At 40.3% G+C, this 19610-nt stretch overlaps 1 protein-coding gene across 4 annotated transcripts in view; it reads right to left on the bottom strand.

The window, feature by feature from the left end:
* Positions 1-19610, bottom strand: part of LOC127633040 (chemokine-like protein TAFA-1) — a 588934-nt gene that overhangs the window by 366071 nt on the left and 203253 nt on the right. For 2 of the 4 annotated variants that reach the window (XR_007969165.1, XR_007969164.1), the window contains exons 4-5: positions 18181-18305; positions 9780-9866 (exon numbers count right to left, since the gene is read on the bottom strand). Coding sequence is in view for 1 of the 4 variants with exons in the window: in XM_052111904.1 (XP_051967864.1) it covers positions 18181-18305 (125 nt within the window). In the remaining 3 variants the exon portion in view is untranslated. Of the gene's footprint in view, positions 1-8186; positions 8586-9779; positions 9867-18180; positions 18306-19610 lie in introns of those variants that run through there. The other 2 variants (XR_007969163.1, XM_052111904.1) reach the window with 2 other exon arrangements.

Raw genomic sequence — 19610 nt, 5'->3', positions numbered from 1 at the left:
GTCAGGAGGCCTGGGAGGAGGCCACAAGACAGTGACTGGGTCAGGGGGCCTGGGAGGAGGACACAGGACGGGGACTGGGTCAGGGGGCCTGGGAGGCGGAACCATGGAAGGCCCTGGAGGCGGAGCCGTGGGGGGCTCAGGAGGTTGAGCCGAGGGAGGCTCGGGAGAAGGAGCCGAGGGAGGTGGCGCCGTGGGAGGCTCAGGAGGTGGAGCTGAGGGAGGCTCAGGAGGCTCAGCTGAGGGAGGCTCAGGAGGCAGAGCCCCGGGAGGCGGAGCCGTGGGAGGCTCAGGAGGCAGAGCTGAGGGAGGTGGCGCCATAGGAGGCTTGAGAGGCGGAGCCGTGGGAGGGTCAGGAGGCAGAGCTGAGGGAGGCTCAGGAGGCGGAGCCGCGGGAGGCGGAGCCGTGGGAGGCTCGGGAGGCAGAGCTGAGGGAGGTGGCGCCATAGGAGGCTCTAGAAGCAGTGACCTGGAAGGCTCTGGAGGCAGAGCTGAGGGAGGTGGAGCCAAGGGAGGCGCCATAGGAGGCTCTAGAGGCGGAGCCATAGGAGGTGGAGCCATGGAAGGCTCAGGAATTGAAGCCATGGGAGGCTTGAGGGGCGGAGCCCTGGGAGGCTCGAGGGGTGGAGCCCTGGGAGGTAGAGCCGTGGAAGGTTCAGGAGGCTCAAGAGGCGGAGCCGTGGGAGGCTTGAGAGGCGGAGCTGAGGGAGGTGGCACCATAGGAGGCTCTAGAGGCGGAGCCATAGGAGGTGGAGCCGTGGAAGGCTCAGGAATTGAAGCCATGGGAGGCTCGAGGGGTGGAGCCCTGGGAGGTAGAGCCGTGGAAGGCGGAGCCCTGGGAGGTTCGGGAGGCAGAGCCGTGGAAGGCTCAGGAATTGAAGCCATGGGAGGGTTGAGGGGCGGAGCCCTGGGAGGCTCGAGGGGCGGAGCCCAGGGAGGTAGAGCCCTGGAAGGCTCAAGTGACTTGAGAGGCGGAGCCCTGGAAGGCTCGTGTGACTTGAGAGGCAGAGCCCTGGAAGGCTCGAGAGGTGGAGCCCTGGAGGGCGGAGCCCTGGGAGGCCCGGGAGGCAGAGCCCTGGAATGCTCGAGAGGAGGAGCCCTGGGAGGCTCGAGAGACTTGAGAGGTGGAGCCCTGGGAGGCTCGGGAGGCGGAGCCCTGGGAGGCTCGGGAGGAGGAGCCCTGGGAGGCTCGGGAGGAGGAGCCCTGGAAGACTCGAGAGACTTGAGAGGCGGAGCCCTGGGAGGCTCGAGAGGCGGAGCCCTGGGAGGCTCGAAAGACTTGAGAGGCGGAGCCCTGGAAGGCTCGGGAGGAGGAGCCCTGGAAGACTCGAGATACTTGGGAGGCGGAGCCCTGGAAGGCTCGGGAGGCAGAGCCCTGGGTGGCTCGGGAGGCAGAGCCCTGGGTGGCTCGGGAGGCGCTGGGACGGTCGAGGCTACAGGCGCTGGCTCTGGGACGGCCGAGGCTACAGGCGCTGGCTCTGGGACGGCCGAGGCTACAGGCGCTGGCTCGCTGACCGTGGCAGGCGTGGGCTGGGGAGCGGAAGCCTTTCCTCTTCTCTTCCTCCTCCGTGCGGACGGAGCTGACAACGCTGGCTCTGGGACGGACGAGGCTTTAGGCTTGTTGGCCGTGGCAGGTGTGGGTGTTGGCTCGTTGACCGTGGCAGGCGTGGGCGTTGGCTCAGGAGCAAACCTCTCCAAAATCATATCCACGTACTCAATCCAAGTGTACTCACCACTCTCTGGCAACTCCTCCCATCCATGGGCAAGGAGGCCGATCTGGTAAATGGACTTTAGGTGTCGGTCCGCATAACCAGTGCATCTGGCAATGGTGCAAAACATATATGAGTATTCAATCAAAGGGAGGTTCGCCCGGCTCAACTGGAGGAAGATTGCTGCTAGATCCATCTGAGGGTTAGTTCTTCTGTGACGTAGGCAGGCAGAGGTTGTGGATCTATGTGCAGCTTTATTAACAAAACAGGGGAAAACTCAGGACAAAAGGGAAAAGGGAAAAGGGAAAAGGGAAAAGGGAAAAGGGAAAAAAACAAGGAAACCTAGTACAGAGCATAACACATGCAAGAACTAACAAGGGAAACAAGGAAACTAAAGGGCTTAAATACACAAATGGAACAGACAAGGGAATAAGGAACACCTGGGGAAATAATCAGGGAAAGAGAACTAATCAGGGGAAAACCAATCATAAAATGAAACTACAAAGGAGTACAAAACCCAAACAGGAAACAGGAACTAAACTAAACTTCAAAATAACAGCACAAAAACAAAAGACAGAGAACATGACAGCAGTCATAGCTTGTACATTTCTGAAATCAGCCCCAGCAACATCCACAACTTGTCGCAATTTGAACGTTTTTGTGGAAAGTAGCATATGCATTAGGCCTGGCATATTCTGACATTCCACATCAAGACTAGTTACATAGATCAGATGCTCTTCAAATAGCCAAAAAAGAGAGCTACTTGAGTCAGGTTTTTTTTTTTTTGCATAAATGAGGGTAATCTGTTAAGACTAAGTTTAGAACAGTCCAGTAGAAATAAAGCTGAGTCTAGTTTCAATCCATTTGCTTTTCTCAAAATACTACTTGCAAAAGACTTTGGTCCAGTGAGATATCTATGTATGAATTGAAGGCGAAAGGTTGCCCCCATGCTTGCAAGATGTATCAGGCCTTGACTTCCTTCTTCTCTTAGCAAACACAGCTCACTCAATGAAGTTTGCCCCAAACAAAATCTATAATGATAGCTCATATTTTACTCAAAAGATAATTTGGTCACAGTCATGCTTATGCCAAAGGAGTGAAGCTATCATATTGTTTGCCATTATAGTTCACCCCTATATGATAACTGTGGAGTAATCCACTTCTACTTTTCCTACCTTCCTTTAACTTTTTCTAAAAATCTATCCCAGTTGTTTTTTAATCATACATTCATCAACCATATATTCCCCAAGATATTCCATACCACCCCTCTTCCAATACAAACCAGCTGGAAATTTAGGAAAGCCTTTAATCGAACTCCTAAATGCTAATATTTCACTCACTGCCCAATTTACTTTTGCTGCAGATAAAATTACAAATTGATGTATAAGTGTCTCTGCAACATATCAATGTCTCTATGTTACTTTACCAGAACAACAACATCATCTGCATATGCAGACAACTGTTTAACTTCATTGGTCTCTGGTGTAGTCCAACCAATCATTGGTCTCTGGTGTAGTCCAACCAATTATTTTTTCTCTAATTCTTGCAAACAAAGGCTCAGTTGACAAAGCACAAAGCATTCCTGACAGAGAACAACCCTGTCTTATACCCCTTTTAACTCTAAACGGACACTCAATTTCCATTTAGTTTCAGCACGCTTTCAGTGTCTTGGTACAAGACTTTGGTCATAGCTATAAATGCAGGGCTGAAACCAAATTTTTCTAAAGTACAACAAAGATATCTGTGTTCAACCCGATCAAAAGCTTTTCCTGGTCAATAGAAATAAGACCAGTATCTATTGCCAATAGTTTAGAGACGTCCAGAATATCTTGATTTAAATAAATATTGTCTAGAATGTATCTACTGGGCACACAGTAAGTCTAGTCCACATGAATAACCTCCTCAATTACTTCCTTCAGCCTATTGGCCAATGCCTTAGAGATGAGCTTGAAATCAGTACAAAGAAGAGAGACAGGATGCCAGCTTCTGATATCTTTTAAGTTACCTTTCTTTGGCAGCAAGGTTATAACTGCAGTTCTACAGCTCAAATGCAGTAAACCCACATCCAGAATGTCATTAAACACTGCCAACAAATCATCTCCTATTAACAACCAAAAGGCCTTATAGAACTCAACTGAGAGGCCGTCAATACCAGGTGCCCTGCCTCCCTCCATATTCTGAAGTGCAGCTTACACTCAAAAAATATTTTTGTCTATTTTCAAGATGTATCCATTTCAATTGAATAACACATTTCCATCTAATTGAATTGCCTAATCTTTAAAAAATAAGTTTTTTATTAATTACATTTTCTTCAAGACTATTCAATTCACTATACATCTTAAAAATAGGCAAAACATTTTTTTTTTTTTGTGTAGTGTTCACCCATAGAGATCGGCCTCTCCATATCAATATGTCTTTCATCAGAGACTTTTGGCAGATCCTGAAATCTGAAACTGTATGGCTTTTTTCTGATTTTTCAAGACTAATATATTTCTCTTTAAGCTCATCCCCAGAAACAGATAATAATGAATGAATCTGCTGACTGCTGACAATGTCACATAAATCCTGTGTAACAATGAGCCATATGATTCATAGCTTGCTTGGATGCAACATGGGGTTCTAGATGGTTTCTATCAATTTTATCATTAGCAGTTCAGTTGAAATCTCCTCCCAGAAAAAAAAAAAAAAACATATTCATCAGATTTAAAATGTTATTTTGCTTATAAACTGTACCCTCTCTGACCCAAGATTTGGCGCATAAACATTTATAATATTTTCAAAACTTGCTCTTACTACAAACTATTTTCCTTTCAGAATTTCTTTAAAATGTTTACCTAAAAGTAAAACCACACCTGCACTATTTAGATTTTTATGACTCAAAACAACATCCACATTCCACTCAAATTTCCACTCATTTCCGTTTCCAACTTCACTATGTGTTTCATTAATTCAAAGAATAAAGCTCTTTTTTATATCCCTTGCTACATTCACATTAAGTGAGCCCAAATTCAGTCTATTCATATATATATATATATATATATACATATATATAGACAAAAAAAAAAAACATTTCAAAGTCATCATTATGTTAATTTTTAGTTTATAAACTTTCTGTTCTGTAAAGCTTCCTTCTTTTTCTTTCGTCATTATTTTCACAGAATCTATGAACAATTCACAATCTGAAAAAATCTTCAACTTTCACTCCTTTCATTCCCTTCGTGGTTTGTAATTTTGTTTTTTATTTTCTCTTTTGTATAGGCACTTCACCCTGATATTCTGTGGACTGATCTCACCGAGTGATCAAATGACTCACTCTCAGTATCTTACACAGAAGTATCAGCATCACTGCCATCTGTATCAGCCACATTTGAACTTGCTGTGCTCGTTCCTGCCATTTCAGACGCTGCTCCTTTTTTTACTGCTCTTAATTCCTTTCCTTTTTGTTTTTCTTTTTCTCTTTGGAATTTGTAAAAATGTTTAAACTTCTACAATATCAAAGTCATACCCTTCTTTTTTCACTAACACCGATTCTGCAACTTAAATTGTTATTGCATCATTCAACTCATTATTATATGTTACCGTATTTGAAGTCATTTGACTATCTTCCAACACCTCATCATTGCTCTCATCCTCCATACTCTGACTATCTTTATGTTTTTCTATCTGACTTCCCTCTTCTGTTTAGCGTTTGCATCACCTTGCAAATGCCCTGTGTCATTTTCTTATTGCATTTTCATTCTCTTGTACTGTTTTCACACTATTCCTGCTCAGCATCTCCTTGCTCCCTCCTTCCAGGACATGACCGAATTAAATGGACTTCTTGCTCACAACGTAAGCATTTCATAATTTCTGACGTGGCAAAAACCACATAATCGAAATGATCGATTCTAAACTTGAAAGTAAGGTTAAGATCATCAAGATTACTTCGTAAAATCACATGTAACTGTCTCCTGAAAGAGACTACATGTCTTAACATTGGCGATTAACATGTCAGCGGCACTTTCTTTATTTGAGATACAATTTTCTCTCTCTAACAATTCGTCTTTGATGAATGGTGGAACATTTGACATTATTATTATTTTTGCAGGTTGCACAAGAGGCAAATCTTGCGTAAACGATTCTTGAATCACAACACCATTCGTGTCCACTGTATTCACTTTATGAGTGCTGTCCAGAAAGATCACAACAGCACTGTTAATTCTCAAATCAGACAGTAAACTCTTGTGACCAATCACATTAGCCACAGCAAGACTATATTCCTCCACCAAACATTTACTAGCGGGAATGATCTTAGTTCCATACCGCCTTGTTAAATTGCCTAATCCCTAAGCTCTGGGTCCTGCCATGCCACCCAGCACATGCTGGCCAACAGGAACTCCCCAAACCAATAAACAGCTAATTATGATACCACTAAATCTTAAAAATAAATGAAACTGCTTTAGAAAGAAAAGAAAACAAAAAGTAATAGAAAAATATTTAAAACTCACTGAAACTTTCTGGCAAGAGAAACTCTCACACACCGTTCCACACGTGAACGCCAACTCCTCCCATTCACTCTCATGAGCTCAGAGAGAGAGAGAGAGTAAATGGGTACAGAAATTAGAAGTTCTAGAAGTTCCACCCCCCCCATTGAACAGACAGCTATCATGTGGCTGAGTTGTGCCCCGTGTGCTCTCATCATCCTGGGCATGGCTTGGTAGTGGATGAGGAGCTGTCCATCATACTGGATTCCCTCTGGAGAGGAACCAGTTTATTCCAATCATTGCATCCTGATTAACCTCATAAGAGTTGCACTTCTATGGCGTTGCATCAAAATAATCATGAGACAAAGGGAAGACAGCTGCTTCATTGACAAGAATGTAATAATCTGTTTGTTTTAAATAATCAGTTTAATCCACTCAAACCCTTATTTCATGTCCAGTGTCGCCATGCAAACTTTGTGCTTTAACCCTCTGCGCAAAGGATTTGTCCTTCACAGATTGTTCCTTTTCTCTCCTCTGCAAATACGAGCATTTACATGCTACACATACAATTTGACATCTTCCAACCCCTCCATTGTCCACAAAGAAGCAGTATAGTGACCCTGATGCCTGAATTTTCTTCAGCTGTCTGCTAGTATGTATAGCTCTGTCTCTTTCAATGTGGTTTGTTACAGTGGACTGAAGCTCTATACAAATCCTGTCATATTGCCTACATCTATGTTCAGTTGTCCTCTACTGTCTCCAAATGCCTCCAATGATTGGTTGAATTCAGGGCTGAAAGCGCATTTCTTAGACGTTTGATGTCACTTTGCCCTTTTGCATTCTAATTCACAAATGCCATTTAAATTTTGTTTGCATTACAATTGATCCATGCCCTAGAAAACACTCTAATCTGGTTTTGATTGTGCAGCTGTTGAATGTGACTTTTAAATGAGCATAACATACAGCAAGACTCCAGACAGCGTGAATGTGTTAGAATTAATTTAATGTGACATTGACAGCAGAAAAGAGTTACAGATACATTCAAGGCTCTGGGTTCAACAGAACTCTTGCGACAACAGACTTGATAATGATTTTACCACATTTAATCTTGAGTCATTTTACTTTCATCAGTTGGCAGATAACTTTTGCTCTGAAAAGCCACACAAAGGGACAGTACAGGTATCTGGTAAAAAGTCTTCTGTTCAGGACATGTGTTTCAGAGATACAGTAAATCCGCTGACTAAATCTTTTCTGAGAACATTCTGAGAACTGTTTCCATATAGAGTTTATGCATCTGTGGAACATGCAAACTACAGAATGTTGACAGCAAATATGTATGATTAAAACAAAAAGCTAATCTTCTTTGGGTATAGTTTTCTCAAAGTAATTTTCAAGGAATGTGGGTATAATAATCGTTTCTTTTCTAAAACCTAGTGAGCTTCCTTTCTAAATACTGTCCACATAAGCTGCTGCCTTCTAAGTCAGTTGACTCCATGGCCACACAAATAGCACTCCTCACGCAAAGCGCACAGTATAATTTAATTTTGCAATTGGTTTCAATAGTGTAGTGTGAGATATGTTGCTAAATTAACAATGTGATACTCTAATAAGCATAAGAATATAATGCACAAAACAGTTCATGTCTAAGACTGTTTTTTTTTCAATACTATGTGGTAATTAATAAATTATTATTATTTAAATAATAGGGCTTTCAATCAGTTAACAATTTTCATTGAATTAATTACATTGTTTGCTAATAAATGATTTTAATTAATTGAAATTAATAACATAAATAAATCTTTGCCAAGAAAGGCCCCCAAATTAAAATAATTAAATAAATAATTACAAACATTATTATTCATAATTATTTTGATAATTTTAAATGTAATATAATACATATAATAATGTATTATATTAAATAAATTACATTAAATAATACATTATAATAATAATAATTAAAATACATTACAACATTTTTAACACGTAATTGTTTGTATACAATAAATTAACATGTGAGCTTTATTTTAATTTTTTACTAATTTGAACACTTATGCTACCTTTCATTTGGAACAGCCTTGATGTCAAGAGTGTGCCTAATATGCCTTAAAATGCTGTCTATTTAGGCAGCTCACTAGGCTTTGGTACTAAATTTGGATAAATCTTTTTTAGGGTCAATCTATACTCTCAGATGAGGCAGAAGATTTAGTATTTAAATTGGGGAAAGCTCTAAGCCTTGCATTCTTTCTTTATGCATTGAGTTTGGTGTATAAGGAAAAACTGATATACAGTATATAGCCATAAGAAGTAGGTCAATGAAGGGCAAGGGTGAGGGTCTCTCTCAGCCTCCCTCTCACTGTGTGCCTTCCTCAAAAGAGGCCTGCCTTGTCTGGAGCTACAGGCAAGCAGGGGTCCCTCTCTGTAAGACATAAAGAAAAAAAGAGAAAAAAAACAAGGGTGTCAGGCACACGCTTTGGCTTTTTCTTACTTAAACGTCAATTTGAAAACGCAAAAAAAGAGCAAAAGAGAATGGACACTGTGTCAGCGTTGGTGAGTAAATGAGAGAGTAAAGCCTGTGTGTGTGCGTGTAACCGTGAGTGCGTGCATGTAACCGTGAGTGCTTAAAACACAAGAGTAAAAATAGCTTTCAGAGCAAAAAATACTGCAAGTGATGGAATTAGCATTTCTTTTAGTTAGCTCTGATTACAGACAAACATTGAAAAATGGCCTTGAAGGTATCAGGGAGGGGGTGCGGGATAGAGATGGAGGGTCTGATTAGAGTCAGCAAGATGGTCACAATTCTGTTTAGAATGCCAGTGCTGGATTCGATATAGATACCAATGCTACATTGGGGCAGATTAGCCATAGAACAACCCTATCTATGGGGTTAAACACCACTCAAACAGGAAAGGCACACATTTTCGGTATTTATATGCACATGCACCAACACATCCTGCACACCTTCAAGATAAAAGGATAATGTTAGGGAACCCACAGACACACACATGGTAATCAAATCCTTGCCATGCCCAGGAGAATACAAAGCTGGAGACATTAACGGAAGCCAACGAGGAGGCAAAACACTAATTCCAGCATAATACACTTATTACCGACTACATTGTCATGTCTGAGCTTATTCAGTGTATGTATGTTAGTAATGTATGTAAGTATGCTCATTAATTTGAGTCTGTCCCTGTGTTTGTGTGGCTGTGTATTTGCATGACTGCAATTATGTTGCATTAGTACAATGGCACAGCATGTTTCGGAGTATGTGACTGCGCAGGACAAAGCGAGTCTGCTCTTGCATCTGTTACTCCATATCTGCATTGGTTTGTATTTGGTAATTACTGTGCTGAATGCCGAGTTCATATTTTTCATTATGTTTGTGTATGTGAGAGCATTTATAAATTACGCTGACAGCAGAAAAGACACTGGAGGAGGAATATATTTGTGGCTTCTTAATCATCCACAGAATATAACACAAGCACAAACATAAACACTGACTAAGCAATAACTATGTTTCAGAGGGTAATGATGTTGATGAGCAGTGATTAAAATGCGTAAGCCTAATCATACGGCTCAAGATGTTTCAAAAAGAATGGAAAATGCCAACCTTAATGAGAAGAAGGACGCCGCTGAGCTTCTGGTGAGCCAGCCTGTGTGGCCCTCAGAGCTAAATAGTTGAATATGGTTGGGTGTTCTGGGAAGGAAGATATGAGAAAAAGATGTTTATCATCAGGTGTAGGTTTTCATTTCTCATTACTTGTAGTCTAATTTATACACTCACCTAAAGGATTATTAGGAACACCTGTTCAATTTCTCATTAATGAAATTATCTAATCAACCAATCACATGGCAGTTGCTTCAATGCATTTAGGGGTGTGGTCCTGGTCAAGACAATCTCCTGAACTCCAAACTGAATATCAGAATGGGAAAGAAAGGTGATTTAAGCAATTTTGAGCGTGGCATGGTTGTTGGTGCCAGACGGGCCGGTCTGAGTATTTCACAATCTGCTCAGTTACTGGGATTTTCATGCACAACCATTTCTAAGGTTTACAAAGAATGGTGTGAAAAGGGAAAAATATCCAGTATGCGGCAGTCCTGTGGGCGAAAATGCCTTGTTGATGCTAGAGGTCAGAGGAGAATGGGCTGACTTATTGAAGCTGATAGAAGAGCAACTTTGCCTGAAATAACCACTCGTTACAACCGAGGTATGCAGCAAAGCATTTGTGAAGCCACAACACGCACAACCTAGAGGCGGATGGGCTACAACAGCAGAAGACCCCACCGGGAACCATTCATCTCCACTACAAATAGGAAAAAGAGGCTACAATTTGCAAGAGCTCACCAAAATTGGACAGTTGAAGACTGGAAAAATGTTGCCTGGACTGATGAGTCTAGATTTCTGTTGAGACATTCAGATGGTAGAGTCAGAATTTGGCGTAAACAGAATGAGAACCTGGATCCATCATGCCTTGTTACCACTGTGCAGGCTGGTGGTGGTGGTGTAATGGTGTGGGGGATGTTTTCTTGGCACACTTTAGGCCCCTTAGTGCCAATTGGGTATCGTTTAAATGCCACGGCCTACCTGAGCGTTGTTTCTGACCATGTCCATCCCTTTATGGCCACCATGTACCCATCCTCTGATGGCTACTTCCAGCAGGATAATGCACCATGTCACAAAGCTCGAATCATTTCAAATTGGTTTCTTGAACATGACAATGAGTTCACTGTACTAAAATGGCCCCCACAGTCACCGGATCTCAACCCAATAGAGCATCTTTAGGATGTGGTGGAACGGGAGCTTTGTGCCCTGGATGTGCATCCCAGAAATCTCCATCAATTGCAAGATGCTATCCTATCAATATGGGCCAACATTTCTAAAGAATTCTTTCAGCACCTTGTTGAATCAATGCCACGTAGAATTAAGGCAGTTCTAAAGGCGAAAGGGGGTCAGACACAGTATTAGTATGGTGTTCCTAATAATCCTTTAGGTGAGTGTACATTCACCATACTTTTCGAAAGGTGTTTGTTTCATTACTGGGTGTTTCTTCAACAATGGGCACTTTTGGTCCTGTGGACTTTTAGAAAATAAACTCTGTTAAAGCACACTTTTCTCACAAATCTCACTACACTGTGTTGTAAGTTTTGAAAATGTAAAAATGAAGGCAAACAGCTTCAGGACGTGTTCTCAAATTAAAGCTGATATAACTGTGTTAAAATACTTTCTCCTGTCCCAGTTTAATATGCAGAGACAACTAAAAGTAAGCTATTTATAGAATTTTCTTGAAAAGTGTCTCTTTTGCACTTTGAAAGTTCTTCTGATTGTTTTGAGTGACCTGTTTGGCATGAATTGGGGTGGGGCTATCTGTTTGTTTGTCCAAAGGCAGGCGGGGCATGCTCAGAAATCTGTTTTGAAAACAATGTTTATTTTTGCAATTCCATTCAGTAACACTAGTGTCGCAGAAATTATACACTTCAGATTTAAATGCAAATTAGTTGTATTAACATAAAGAGGCCCTATTATGCATTTTGGCATTTGGGACCTTTCCTTTAGTGTGTAATATTGCTGCCTGTGCATGTAAAAGGTCTGCAAAGTTACAAAGCACAAAGTCCACCCAAAAGGGAGTTTCTCTCCCCCACATAAAACATAGCTCTTGAACTGCCTGAAACACCTGGTATGCAGTCCAGCCATTAGTTATGTGACTTAGCAATGTCACTATGAAACACATTCGCATAATACTCGTCTAAGGGCTCCATTGGTTATGGTAAGGGATGTTACATGTCCAACACATGCTGTAAGCAGTTGACCAATCACAAAAGACTGGACAAGCTGACCAATCAGAGCAGACTGGGCTTTTCAGAAAGGGGGCTTTAAAGACACAAGAGCTAAATCAGAGTGTTTCAGACAGAGGGTAAAAAGTGGTGCAGCAACAATGTACAGTATGAGAAAAATTAAGTGTATTTTTTATATTAAAGCAGGTAAACCTATTCTAGTAGACCCCCAAAATAAAATTATGAACCTGTAAATGAGCATAATATAGGCTCTTTAACAATTTATGTTTGTCTGTGCTTTCTTTTAACTAAATTAAGTCCAACACACTCAGAAATAACAGTGATTTTAACATGTATACCCAAGTTCACCAAGCTTGCATTTTTAAGTTGTTCTTTGCTAAGCAGATTTTCATTTCCATTAAAGTTCATGTGTCAGCCCTACCAATATGCCATTTAGTTGGGCTGACTTAATTACCAGTGTAGGTGATCACCACAAAAAGTTTAACTTGAAAACTGAATTTCACCTAAGCGACTATTTTCAGTAAGACACCACTAAAACATTAAACACAAAAAAACTAAAATCATCATTCTAAACAATAGTAAAAACAGTAACATGTTCTCATACTGCTTTGAGCAAACAGACACAAATAAATCTAAGCACAATGGTTTATGGCCATTGACCCATGAAATTTCAAGACCTTTTCATGACTACTGTAGAGGATCCTTAAGAATCAAAATCACAAGTTTAAATTGCCTGATATTTCCTGATTTTCCTTGACTGTGGGAACCATGGCCTTAACAGACTTACAACAGTAAACATGAAGTTTCCACTTCACTTAAGTTCACAAAGTTTTCACAGAAAGTCCACTAAAGAGACAATCCTATGCAGATATTGTGCATTATGTTGTCAACTAGCATATGTCAATATAGAAATCCTATAATAAAAGCTTTATATCGAATGAGAAAATATTTATTGTCAAAATATAAAGCCAAACTAACAGTGATAGCACAGTAGTGGCAATGATAATCATGGGGGAATTATTCTGCCACAAATGGCTTCCTCTGTGATCAAACTGAGCATGCTCAAAAGCCTGTATGTTCTATCTTCAAGACTAAATTTTACATTGTATGTTCTCGCTGTTAAAAAATTGTTGATCACACCAAATAACATAAAAGTTACATTTTAGTTATTTTTTTAAAAGTGATCTCAACTTTTTCCAAAGTTGGAAATAGTTTTTTTTTTTTTTTAACAGTTATTTAATTTGCCTGCTAAAATGTCTCAGTTAATATACAGGTGCATCTCCAAAAATTAGAATATCATGGAAAAGTTGAAACAATAATTTGAATATATATTCTAGATTCATTACACATAAAGTTCAATATTTCATTTTGTTATAATCTTGATGATTACGGCTTACAGCTCATGGAAATAAAAAATACAGTATCTCAAAATATTAGAATAAAGAATTTATAATACAGAAATGTAAACCTTCTGAAAAGTAAGTTAATTTATGCACTCAATACATGGTCAGGGCTCGTTTTGCACAAATTACTGCATCAATGTGGCGTGGCATGGAGGCAATCAGCCTGTGGCACTGCTGAGGTGTTATGCAAGCCCGGGTTGCTTTGATACCAGGCTTCAGCTCATCTGTATTGTTGGCTCTGGTGACTCTCATTTTCCTCTTGACAATACCCCATAGATTCTCTATGGGTTTCAGGTCAGGCGAGTTGGCTGGCCAATCAAGCACAGTAATCCCATGGTCAGCAAACCAGTTACTAGTAGTTTTAGCACTGTGGGCAGGTGCCAAATCCTTCTGGAAAAGGAAATCGTTCCTTTTCCAGCAAAAGTCTTGAAATATTTAACTTGTTGTGTAATGAATATAGAATATATGAAAGTTCTGAAAGTTTGACAGTTTTCCACGATATTCTTATTTTTGCAGATGCACCCGTATATGCATCAAAGATGAATTATGTAATTTTTACAAAAAAATTTAAACATCATGAACATTTACACCACAATGTTTTTGAGTTTGTTTTTGTGGTTTGTAATAGCTCGCCTGCTCGAACTTTCAGGAAATCTTAGTATCGGCTGCTAAACACATTACTGCCATTGGTCAACATGAACATGCAGAGTTATTAGTGAGCATGAGCAAACCTACCTACTGTGCATCTGTACGATCGTTCGCTTAGAAATTTTATTTTATTAGTCTATAAAAGGAATCAAATATACTCAAATACTCTTTAAGGAATATTCCAGATTCAATAAAGGTTAAAGGGATATTTCACCCCAAAATTAAAATTAAGTAATTGTGTACTCACTTCTATGTTGTTATAGACAAATTTGACTTTCTTTCTTTTTCTTAACACAAAGGGAGAAATTATGAATAAATGTTGCGATGTCAACAATGGCAGTTTATGGTGACCCACAAAGATCGCAAAAGTGGTTAGAATGGGCAGCAACACCTCCTCATCACTGAACCTCAACACAGGAGCTCCGCAGGGCTGTGTTCTCAGCCCACTCCTGTATTCCCTGTACACACATGACTGTGTGGCAACACATAGCTCCAATGCTATCATTAAGTTTGCTGACGATACGACGGTGGTAGGTCTGATCACTGACAATGATGAAAGAGCCTACATAGAGGAGGTGCACACTCTGACACGCTGGTGTCAAGAGCACAACCTCTCCCTCAACGTCAGTAAAACAAAGGAGCTTGTTGTGGACTTCAGGAAGAAAGACGGAGAACACAGCCCCATCACCATCAATGGAGCACCGGTGGAGAGAGTCAGCAGCTTCAAGTTCCTCGGTGTCCACATTACTGAGGAACTCACATGGTCCGTCCACACTGAGGCCATTGTGAAGAAGGCTCACCAGCGCCTCTTCTTCCTGAGACGGCTGAGGAAGTTTGGAATGAACCAACACATCCTCACACGGTTCTACACCAGCACTGTAGAGAGCATCCTGACTGGCTGCATCACCGCCTGGTACGGCAATAGCACCGCGCACAACTGCAAAGCCCTGCAAAGGGTGGTGCGATCTGCCAGGAACATCATCGGAGGTGAGCTTCCCTCCCTCCAGGACATATATACCAGGCGGTGTGTGAAAAAAGCTCGAAGGATCATCAGAGACTCCAGCCACCCGAGTCATGGTCTGTTCTCACTGCTACCATCAGGCAGGCGGTATCGCAGCATCAGGACCCGTACCAGCCGACTACATGATAGCTTTTTCCCCCAAGCAATCAGACTGTTGAACACTTGATCTATCAGGATCAATAATTAGCACTGCACTTTATTCAGCTATAATCTCACACTGGACTGTCAACATATTCTCCTCAATATACTACTTCATATATATATATATATATATATATATATATATATATATATATATATATATATATTTCATATACTCCTTACTTATTGTATTGTATATTGTGTATTCTATATTGTGTGTATTGTATATAATTATTGTGTTGTGTAAGTATGTGTACATTTGATATGTAAATTGTGTTGTGTAAGTATGTTGTTTATTGTAATTGGTATATGTCTCGTCACTGTCATGACTGCTATGTTGCTCGGAACTGCACACAAGAATTTCACCTACTGTTGCACTTGTGTACATGGTAGTGTGACAATAAAGTGATTTGATTTGATTTGATTTTGATTTGAAGTATAATTCAGAAGTCTAATAAATTATTCCATGAAACTCATGATTGTTATGAAAACACATGATGAAGTTTGGTGAGAAACAATCCGAAATCATAATGTACTGTATTATTATTGAGTGAAACTGCTGAATGACTGTCGCTTTCCTCTGCACGTTCATGAGACTGCATGAAACAAACAGTTCACACATCCCACTCACGACATTTGGAATTCAAGCAAAAACTGGTTTTATATATCTAAAAACACATCCACCACAGCGATACTAACAACCGAACACAACACAGCTGCACGCAAACCAGAGAATTGAACTTACTAAATATGTCTAATGAGTTTGTAGTTGCAGTATATATGCATTTCAATGCCCAGCCTTATTTATTTAAAACATGTTCTCAATCAAACTGTTACAGATAGTCTGAGAAGGCTGAAGGCAGTCACAGTCACACCATGTCCTGACCTGATGGCAAACGACACATGATAAAAGTCTATTTTCTATGTTAATCAGAGTTTTTTCCAACCAGCCGTGACGAGCAACAGGACATTCTGCCTATCGCTTGGTTTCTATTTTCAGCATCGCACCAGGTTACCCTATCTGCTGTGAACTGGCACTGGTCCAAAATCTTTCTCACAACAGTATATTGAAGCCAGCATCTCACTAGCCAGTTAAAAACTTCTTGACTTTGGCCAAGTATGTTAGACCTACCGAGTGTTTTCGTTGAGGGACAGACATTCCCGCCTCCTTTATCTCTTATTTGTTTCAAACAAATGAGGCTGGGCATAGGAATGCATATATTCTCTGACTACAAACTCATCAGACACATTTAAAAACTTTAGTTTTCTAGTTTGTGTCCAGCTGTGTTGTGTTCTGTTGTTTGTATCGCTGTGGCAGACCTGTTTTAAGATAAATACAAAAAATGGTTTTCGTTTGAACACCCCATCTCGTGACAGGTACTGTTCTTGTGCAGTCTCATGAACGAGCAGAGGAGAGCAATGGTCGTTCAACAGTTTCACTCAATAATACATTAGATTTCAGTTTGTTTCTCACCAAACCTCATTGTATGTTTTCATAATGAACTGAAAAAATTGTTAGACTTCTGAATAATACTTTTAAATTATATTGAAGCTTGAAGAGGTTGTCACCATAAACAACCATTGTATGACATCACCGAGCACCTTTTATTTGAAGAAAGTCATATGGTGTTATAACAACACAGGTGTGAGTAAACAATGACAGCTTTTTTATTATTTTGTAAAAACAATTTTTGGTGAACTAACCCTTTAAGCTCAATCAACAGCATTTGTGACATAATGTTGATAACCATAAAAAAATTATTTTGATAAGTAAATCAACCCCTGGAACATTAAAGTGCATGTAGCTGAAGAAACACCCTACTCTTGTTCCATTTGATTAATCTTAATCATAGTTAAGCTTGACACCAGTGGTCACAGGCTTTTTCAAGTCTATTTAATGATATTTTACACTAGCAATAGATCTGTTCATAGTTCATTTGGTTTGTATGCATGATCTTACCTTGGAAATCTCGAAAATCATCAGGTCACCATCGGATTCCCTTAAGCAGGGCTTGGGATAGTGTAAACATGGAAGGGAAATGTAAAGATACCAAGGAGGGACCTAACCCTCCCAATGCAATCTCGCTCTACTTGTATTCACTGTCATGTCTTCAATATGTCAGGTGTATTTCTTCTTTATGCATTTAAGGATGATTCATTTATTTCATATGAATCATGATTTGACATCTAGAACTTGCTTTTCATTTCTTAGTTCTTAAGAGTAAGAACAGTGCACAGTACCCTTTGTATTTGACAGATGATGTGTCCTCTGAACACTTAGCTTAGTGCCTCTTAATGAAGCCCACTATTACACACTTCCTTTGGTCACATAAACCAGTTTTTCTAGGGGATCCTAAAGCTTAAATGAGAGATTGACTCTAGCAACACCTAGGCCATTGGTTCAACTCCGAGGAGGCACAAATACTGATAAAATGTACACCTATATAATGCACCAAGTCACTTTGGATAAAAGCAACTGCCAATAAGTCATATGGCCAGATTTATTTTTTATTTTTTTCAGAATGTGACAACATTGAAACTATTACAGATTATATTTGAAGGTTGGACTTCAGTAACATTTGGATTTAAGTGACAATGTGTGTGTTGCTGTGGGCAGTTTTGGGTGGTTTACGAGGTAATTGTTTTAGGTTACAAACTGATCATTACAAGGTTATTATGCTATTATTATGGTTTATGAGGAAATTTCTTGTGCTCCCATAATTCAAATATCTTATAATACATACTAAACAATGTTTTTTTGAAATTTTAAAAATGCAATCATTTTTTTGTGAGGGTTAGGTTTTGGGGTAAGGTTAGGGGATAGAATCTATAGTTCGTACAGTATAAATATCAGAATGTCTATGGAGAGTCCTCATAAAGATAGCCACACCAACATGTGTGTGTGTGTGTGTGTGTGTGTGTGTGTGTGTGTGTGTGTGTGTGTGTGTGTGTGTGTGTGTGTGTGTGTGTGTGTGTGTTATGTTTATCATGTTCCGAGCCCTCACCCTCGTGGTCTTGATCTTGTTCCCAGAGGAACACATCCAGCCGGAGTTGTCTGGTAGTGTCTTACATTCCTCTCCCTCCAGACACGGCTCCATCTCACACCACCACTTCCCAATCACAATTGAGGCTGCAGAAAAACACAAGCACATAATACAAAGTAGTTCAGATTTATTTAAAGGAATGTGTTTAAAATACTTGGAATGATATGAATGTAAGGCCTGTTTCAAGGCTCACATTGTGCTTTCACACTGACAGCATTTCTGCTGCATAGCTGCACTGTGGCTCTTAACAGAAACAACATGATTTCTGGGTTATCTCATTAAGTATATCCTTTAACAATGGCCATAAATTATAAAATGGTTATCCAGGTTGGGCAATTATGATTATTAACAAACAGAGTCACGTGACGCTATGCGAGTGGAAGCAGCCTAATGGCGTTCTCCGCTACACTTCGCTACAATTATCCTTTCAATCAACATTACTCAGTGAGAACTGATTTAGTTTTGATTGTTAAAATGCTCAGGAAGTGTAGGATGTTGAAGAATTAGAAATCGTCAGCCTATGGGGACATTAAAAAACATTTACGGTCACACACGTCTGATGCCTCTCAAGAGCAAGATGGCAGGGGAACCGGTGGGGTCACATAAGGGTTTGGGAACACTTTTATTGGGTGGATCTATAAACTATAAACCTTCAGCAGCAGTGCAAATTAATGTATTCATTTCAGATTATTTTTGTTTTGGTAGGGGAACCTGGCAAGGCTGTCCTCTCTCCCCTTTGCTGTTCTGTCTTGTCCTGGAACCATTAGCAGCCTCAAAAAGAAAAGAGGTGTGCCTAGCCTCCACAGAATAATTCATTATTTCTCCAAATGTTCAGGACACAGGGTAAATTGGTCTAAATCTGATGCTCTTGCTATTACAGCATAATGCCCTACCAGGCTACTGCAGCTTTCACATCTGGTGCCGTTCAATGGCCCAAGCAAGGCATTAGGTATTTAGGCATTTATTTCCAGCAAATAAGAGAATTTGAGTTAATTTGACCCGCACTTCCTGCCTCCTCCTCCACATGACGCTTGACTTTACCAACGAGCTTACGTCAACCCTCTCATAAGTGTGTGTCACAGAGATGTACGGAAGTGAATATTTGTAGTTAAAAAGTATATAAGTATTCTAAAAATAATAAATTGTTTGGGTTCAGAAGAACGTTATTTGTTGACTGGAGTCGTGTGTATTATTTTGATGCACCCTAAATATGCATTTTGGACCGTCAAAAATGGAGTACATTCACTTTCATTGTTTAAAGGAGGAGGCCTGAAATTAAATCCTAAAAATCTTAAATTCTGTTTTGATGAAGAAAAAAACTTACATCTTGGATAGCCTGAGGGTGAGTAAATTATCAGCAAAGTTTCATTTTTGGGTGATCTATTCCTTTA

Source organism: Xyrauchen texanus, chromosome 39, assembly GCF_025860055.1.
Source record: "Xyrauchen texanus isolate HMW12.3.18 chromosome 39, RBS_HiC_50CHRs, whole genome shotgun sequence".
Taxonomy (NCBI): Eukaryota; Metazoa; Chordata; class Actinopteri; order Cypriniformes; family Catostomidae; genus Xyrauchen; species Xyrauchen texanus.
Note: the sequence above shows the minus strand (reverse complement) of the source record. Positions and strands in the feature narration are given on the sequence as shown.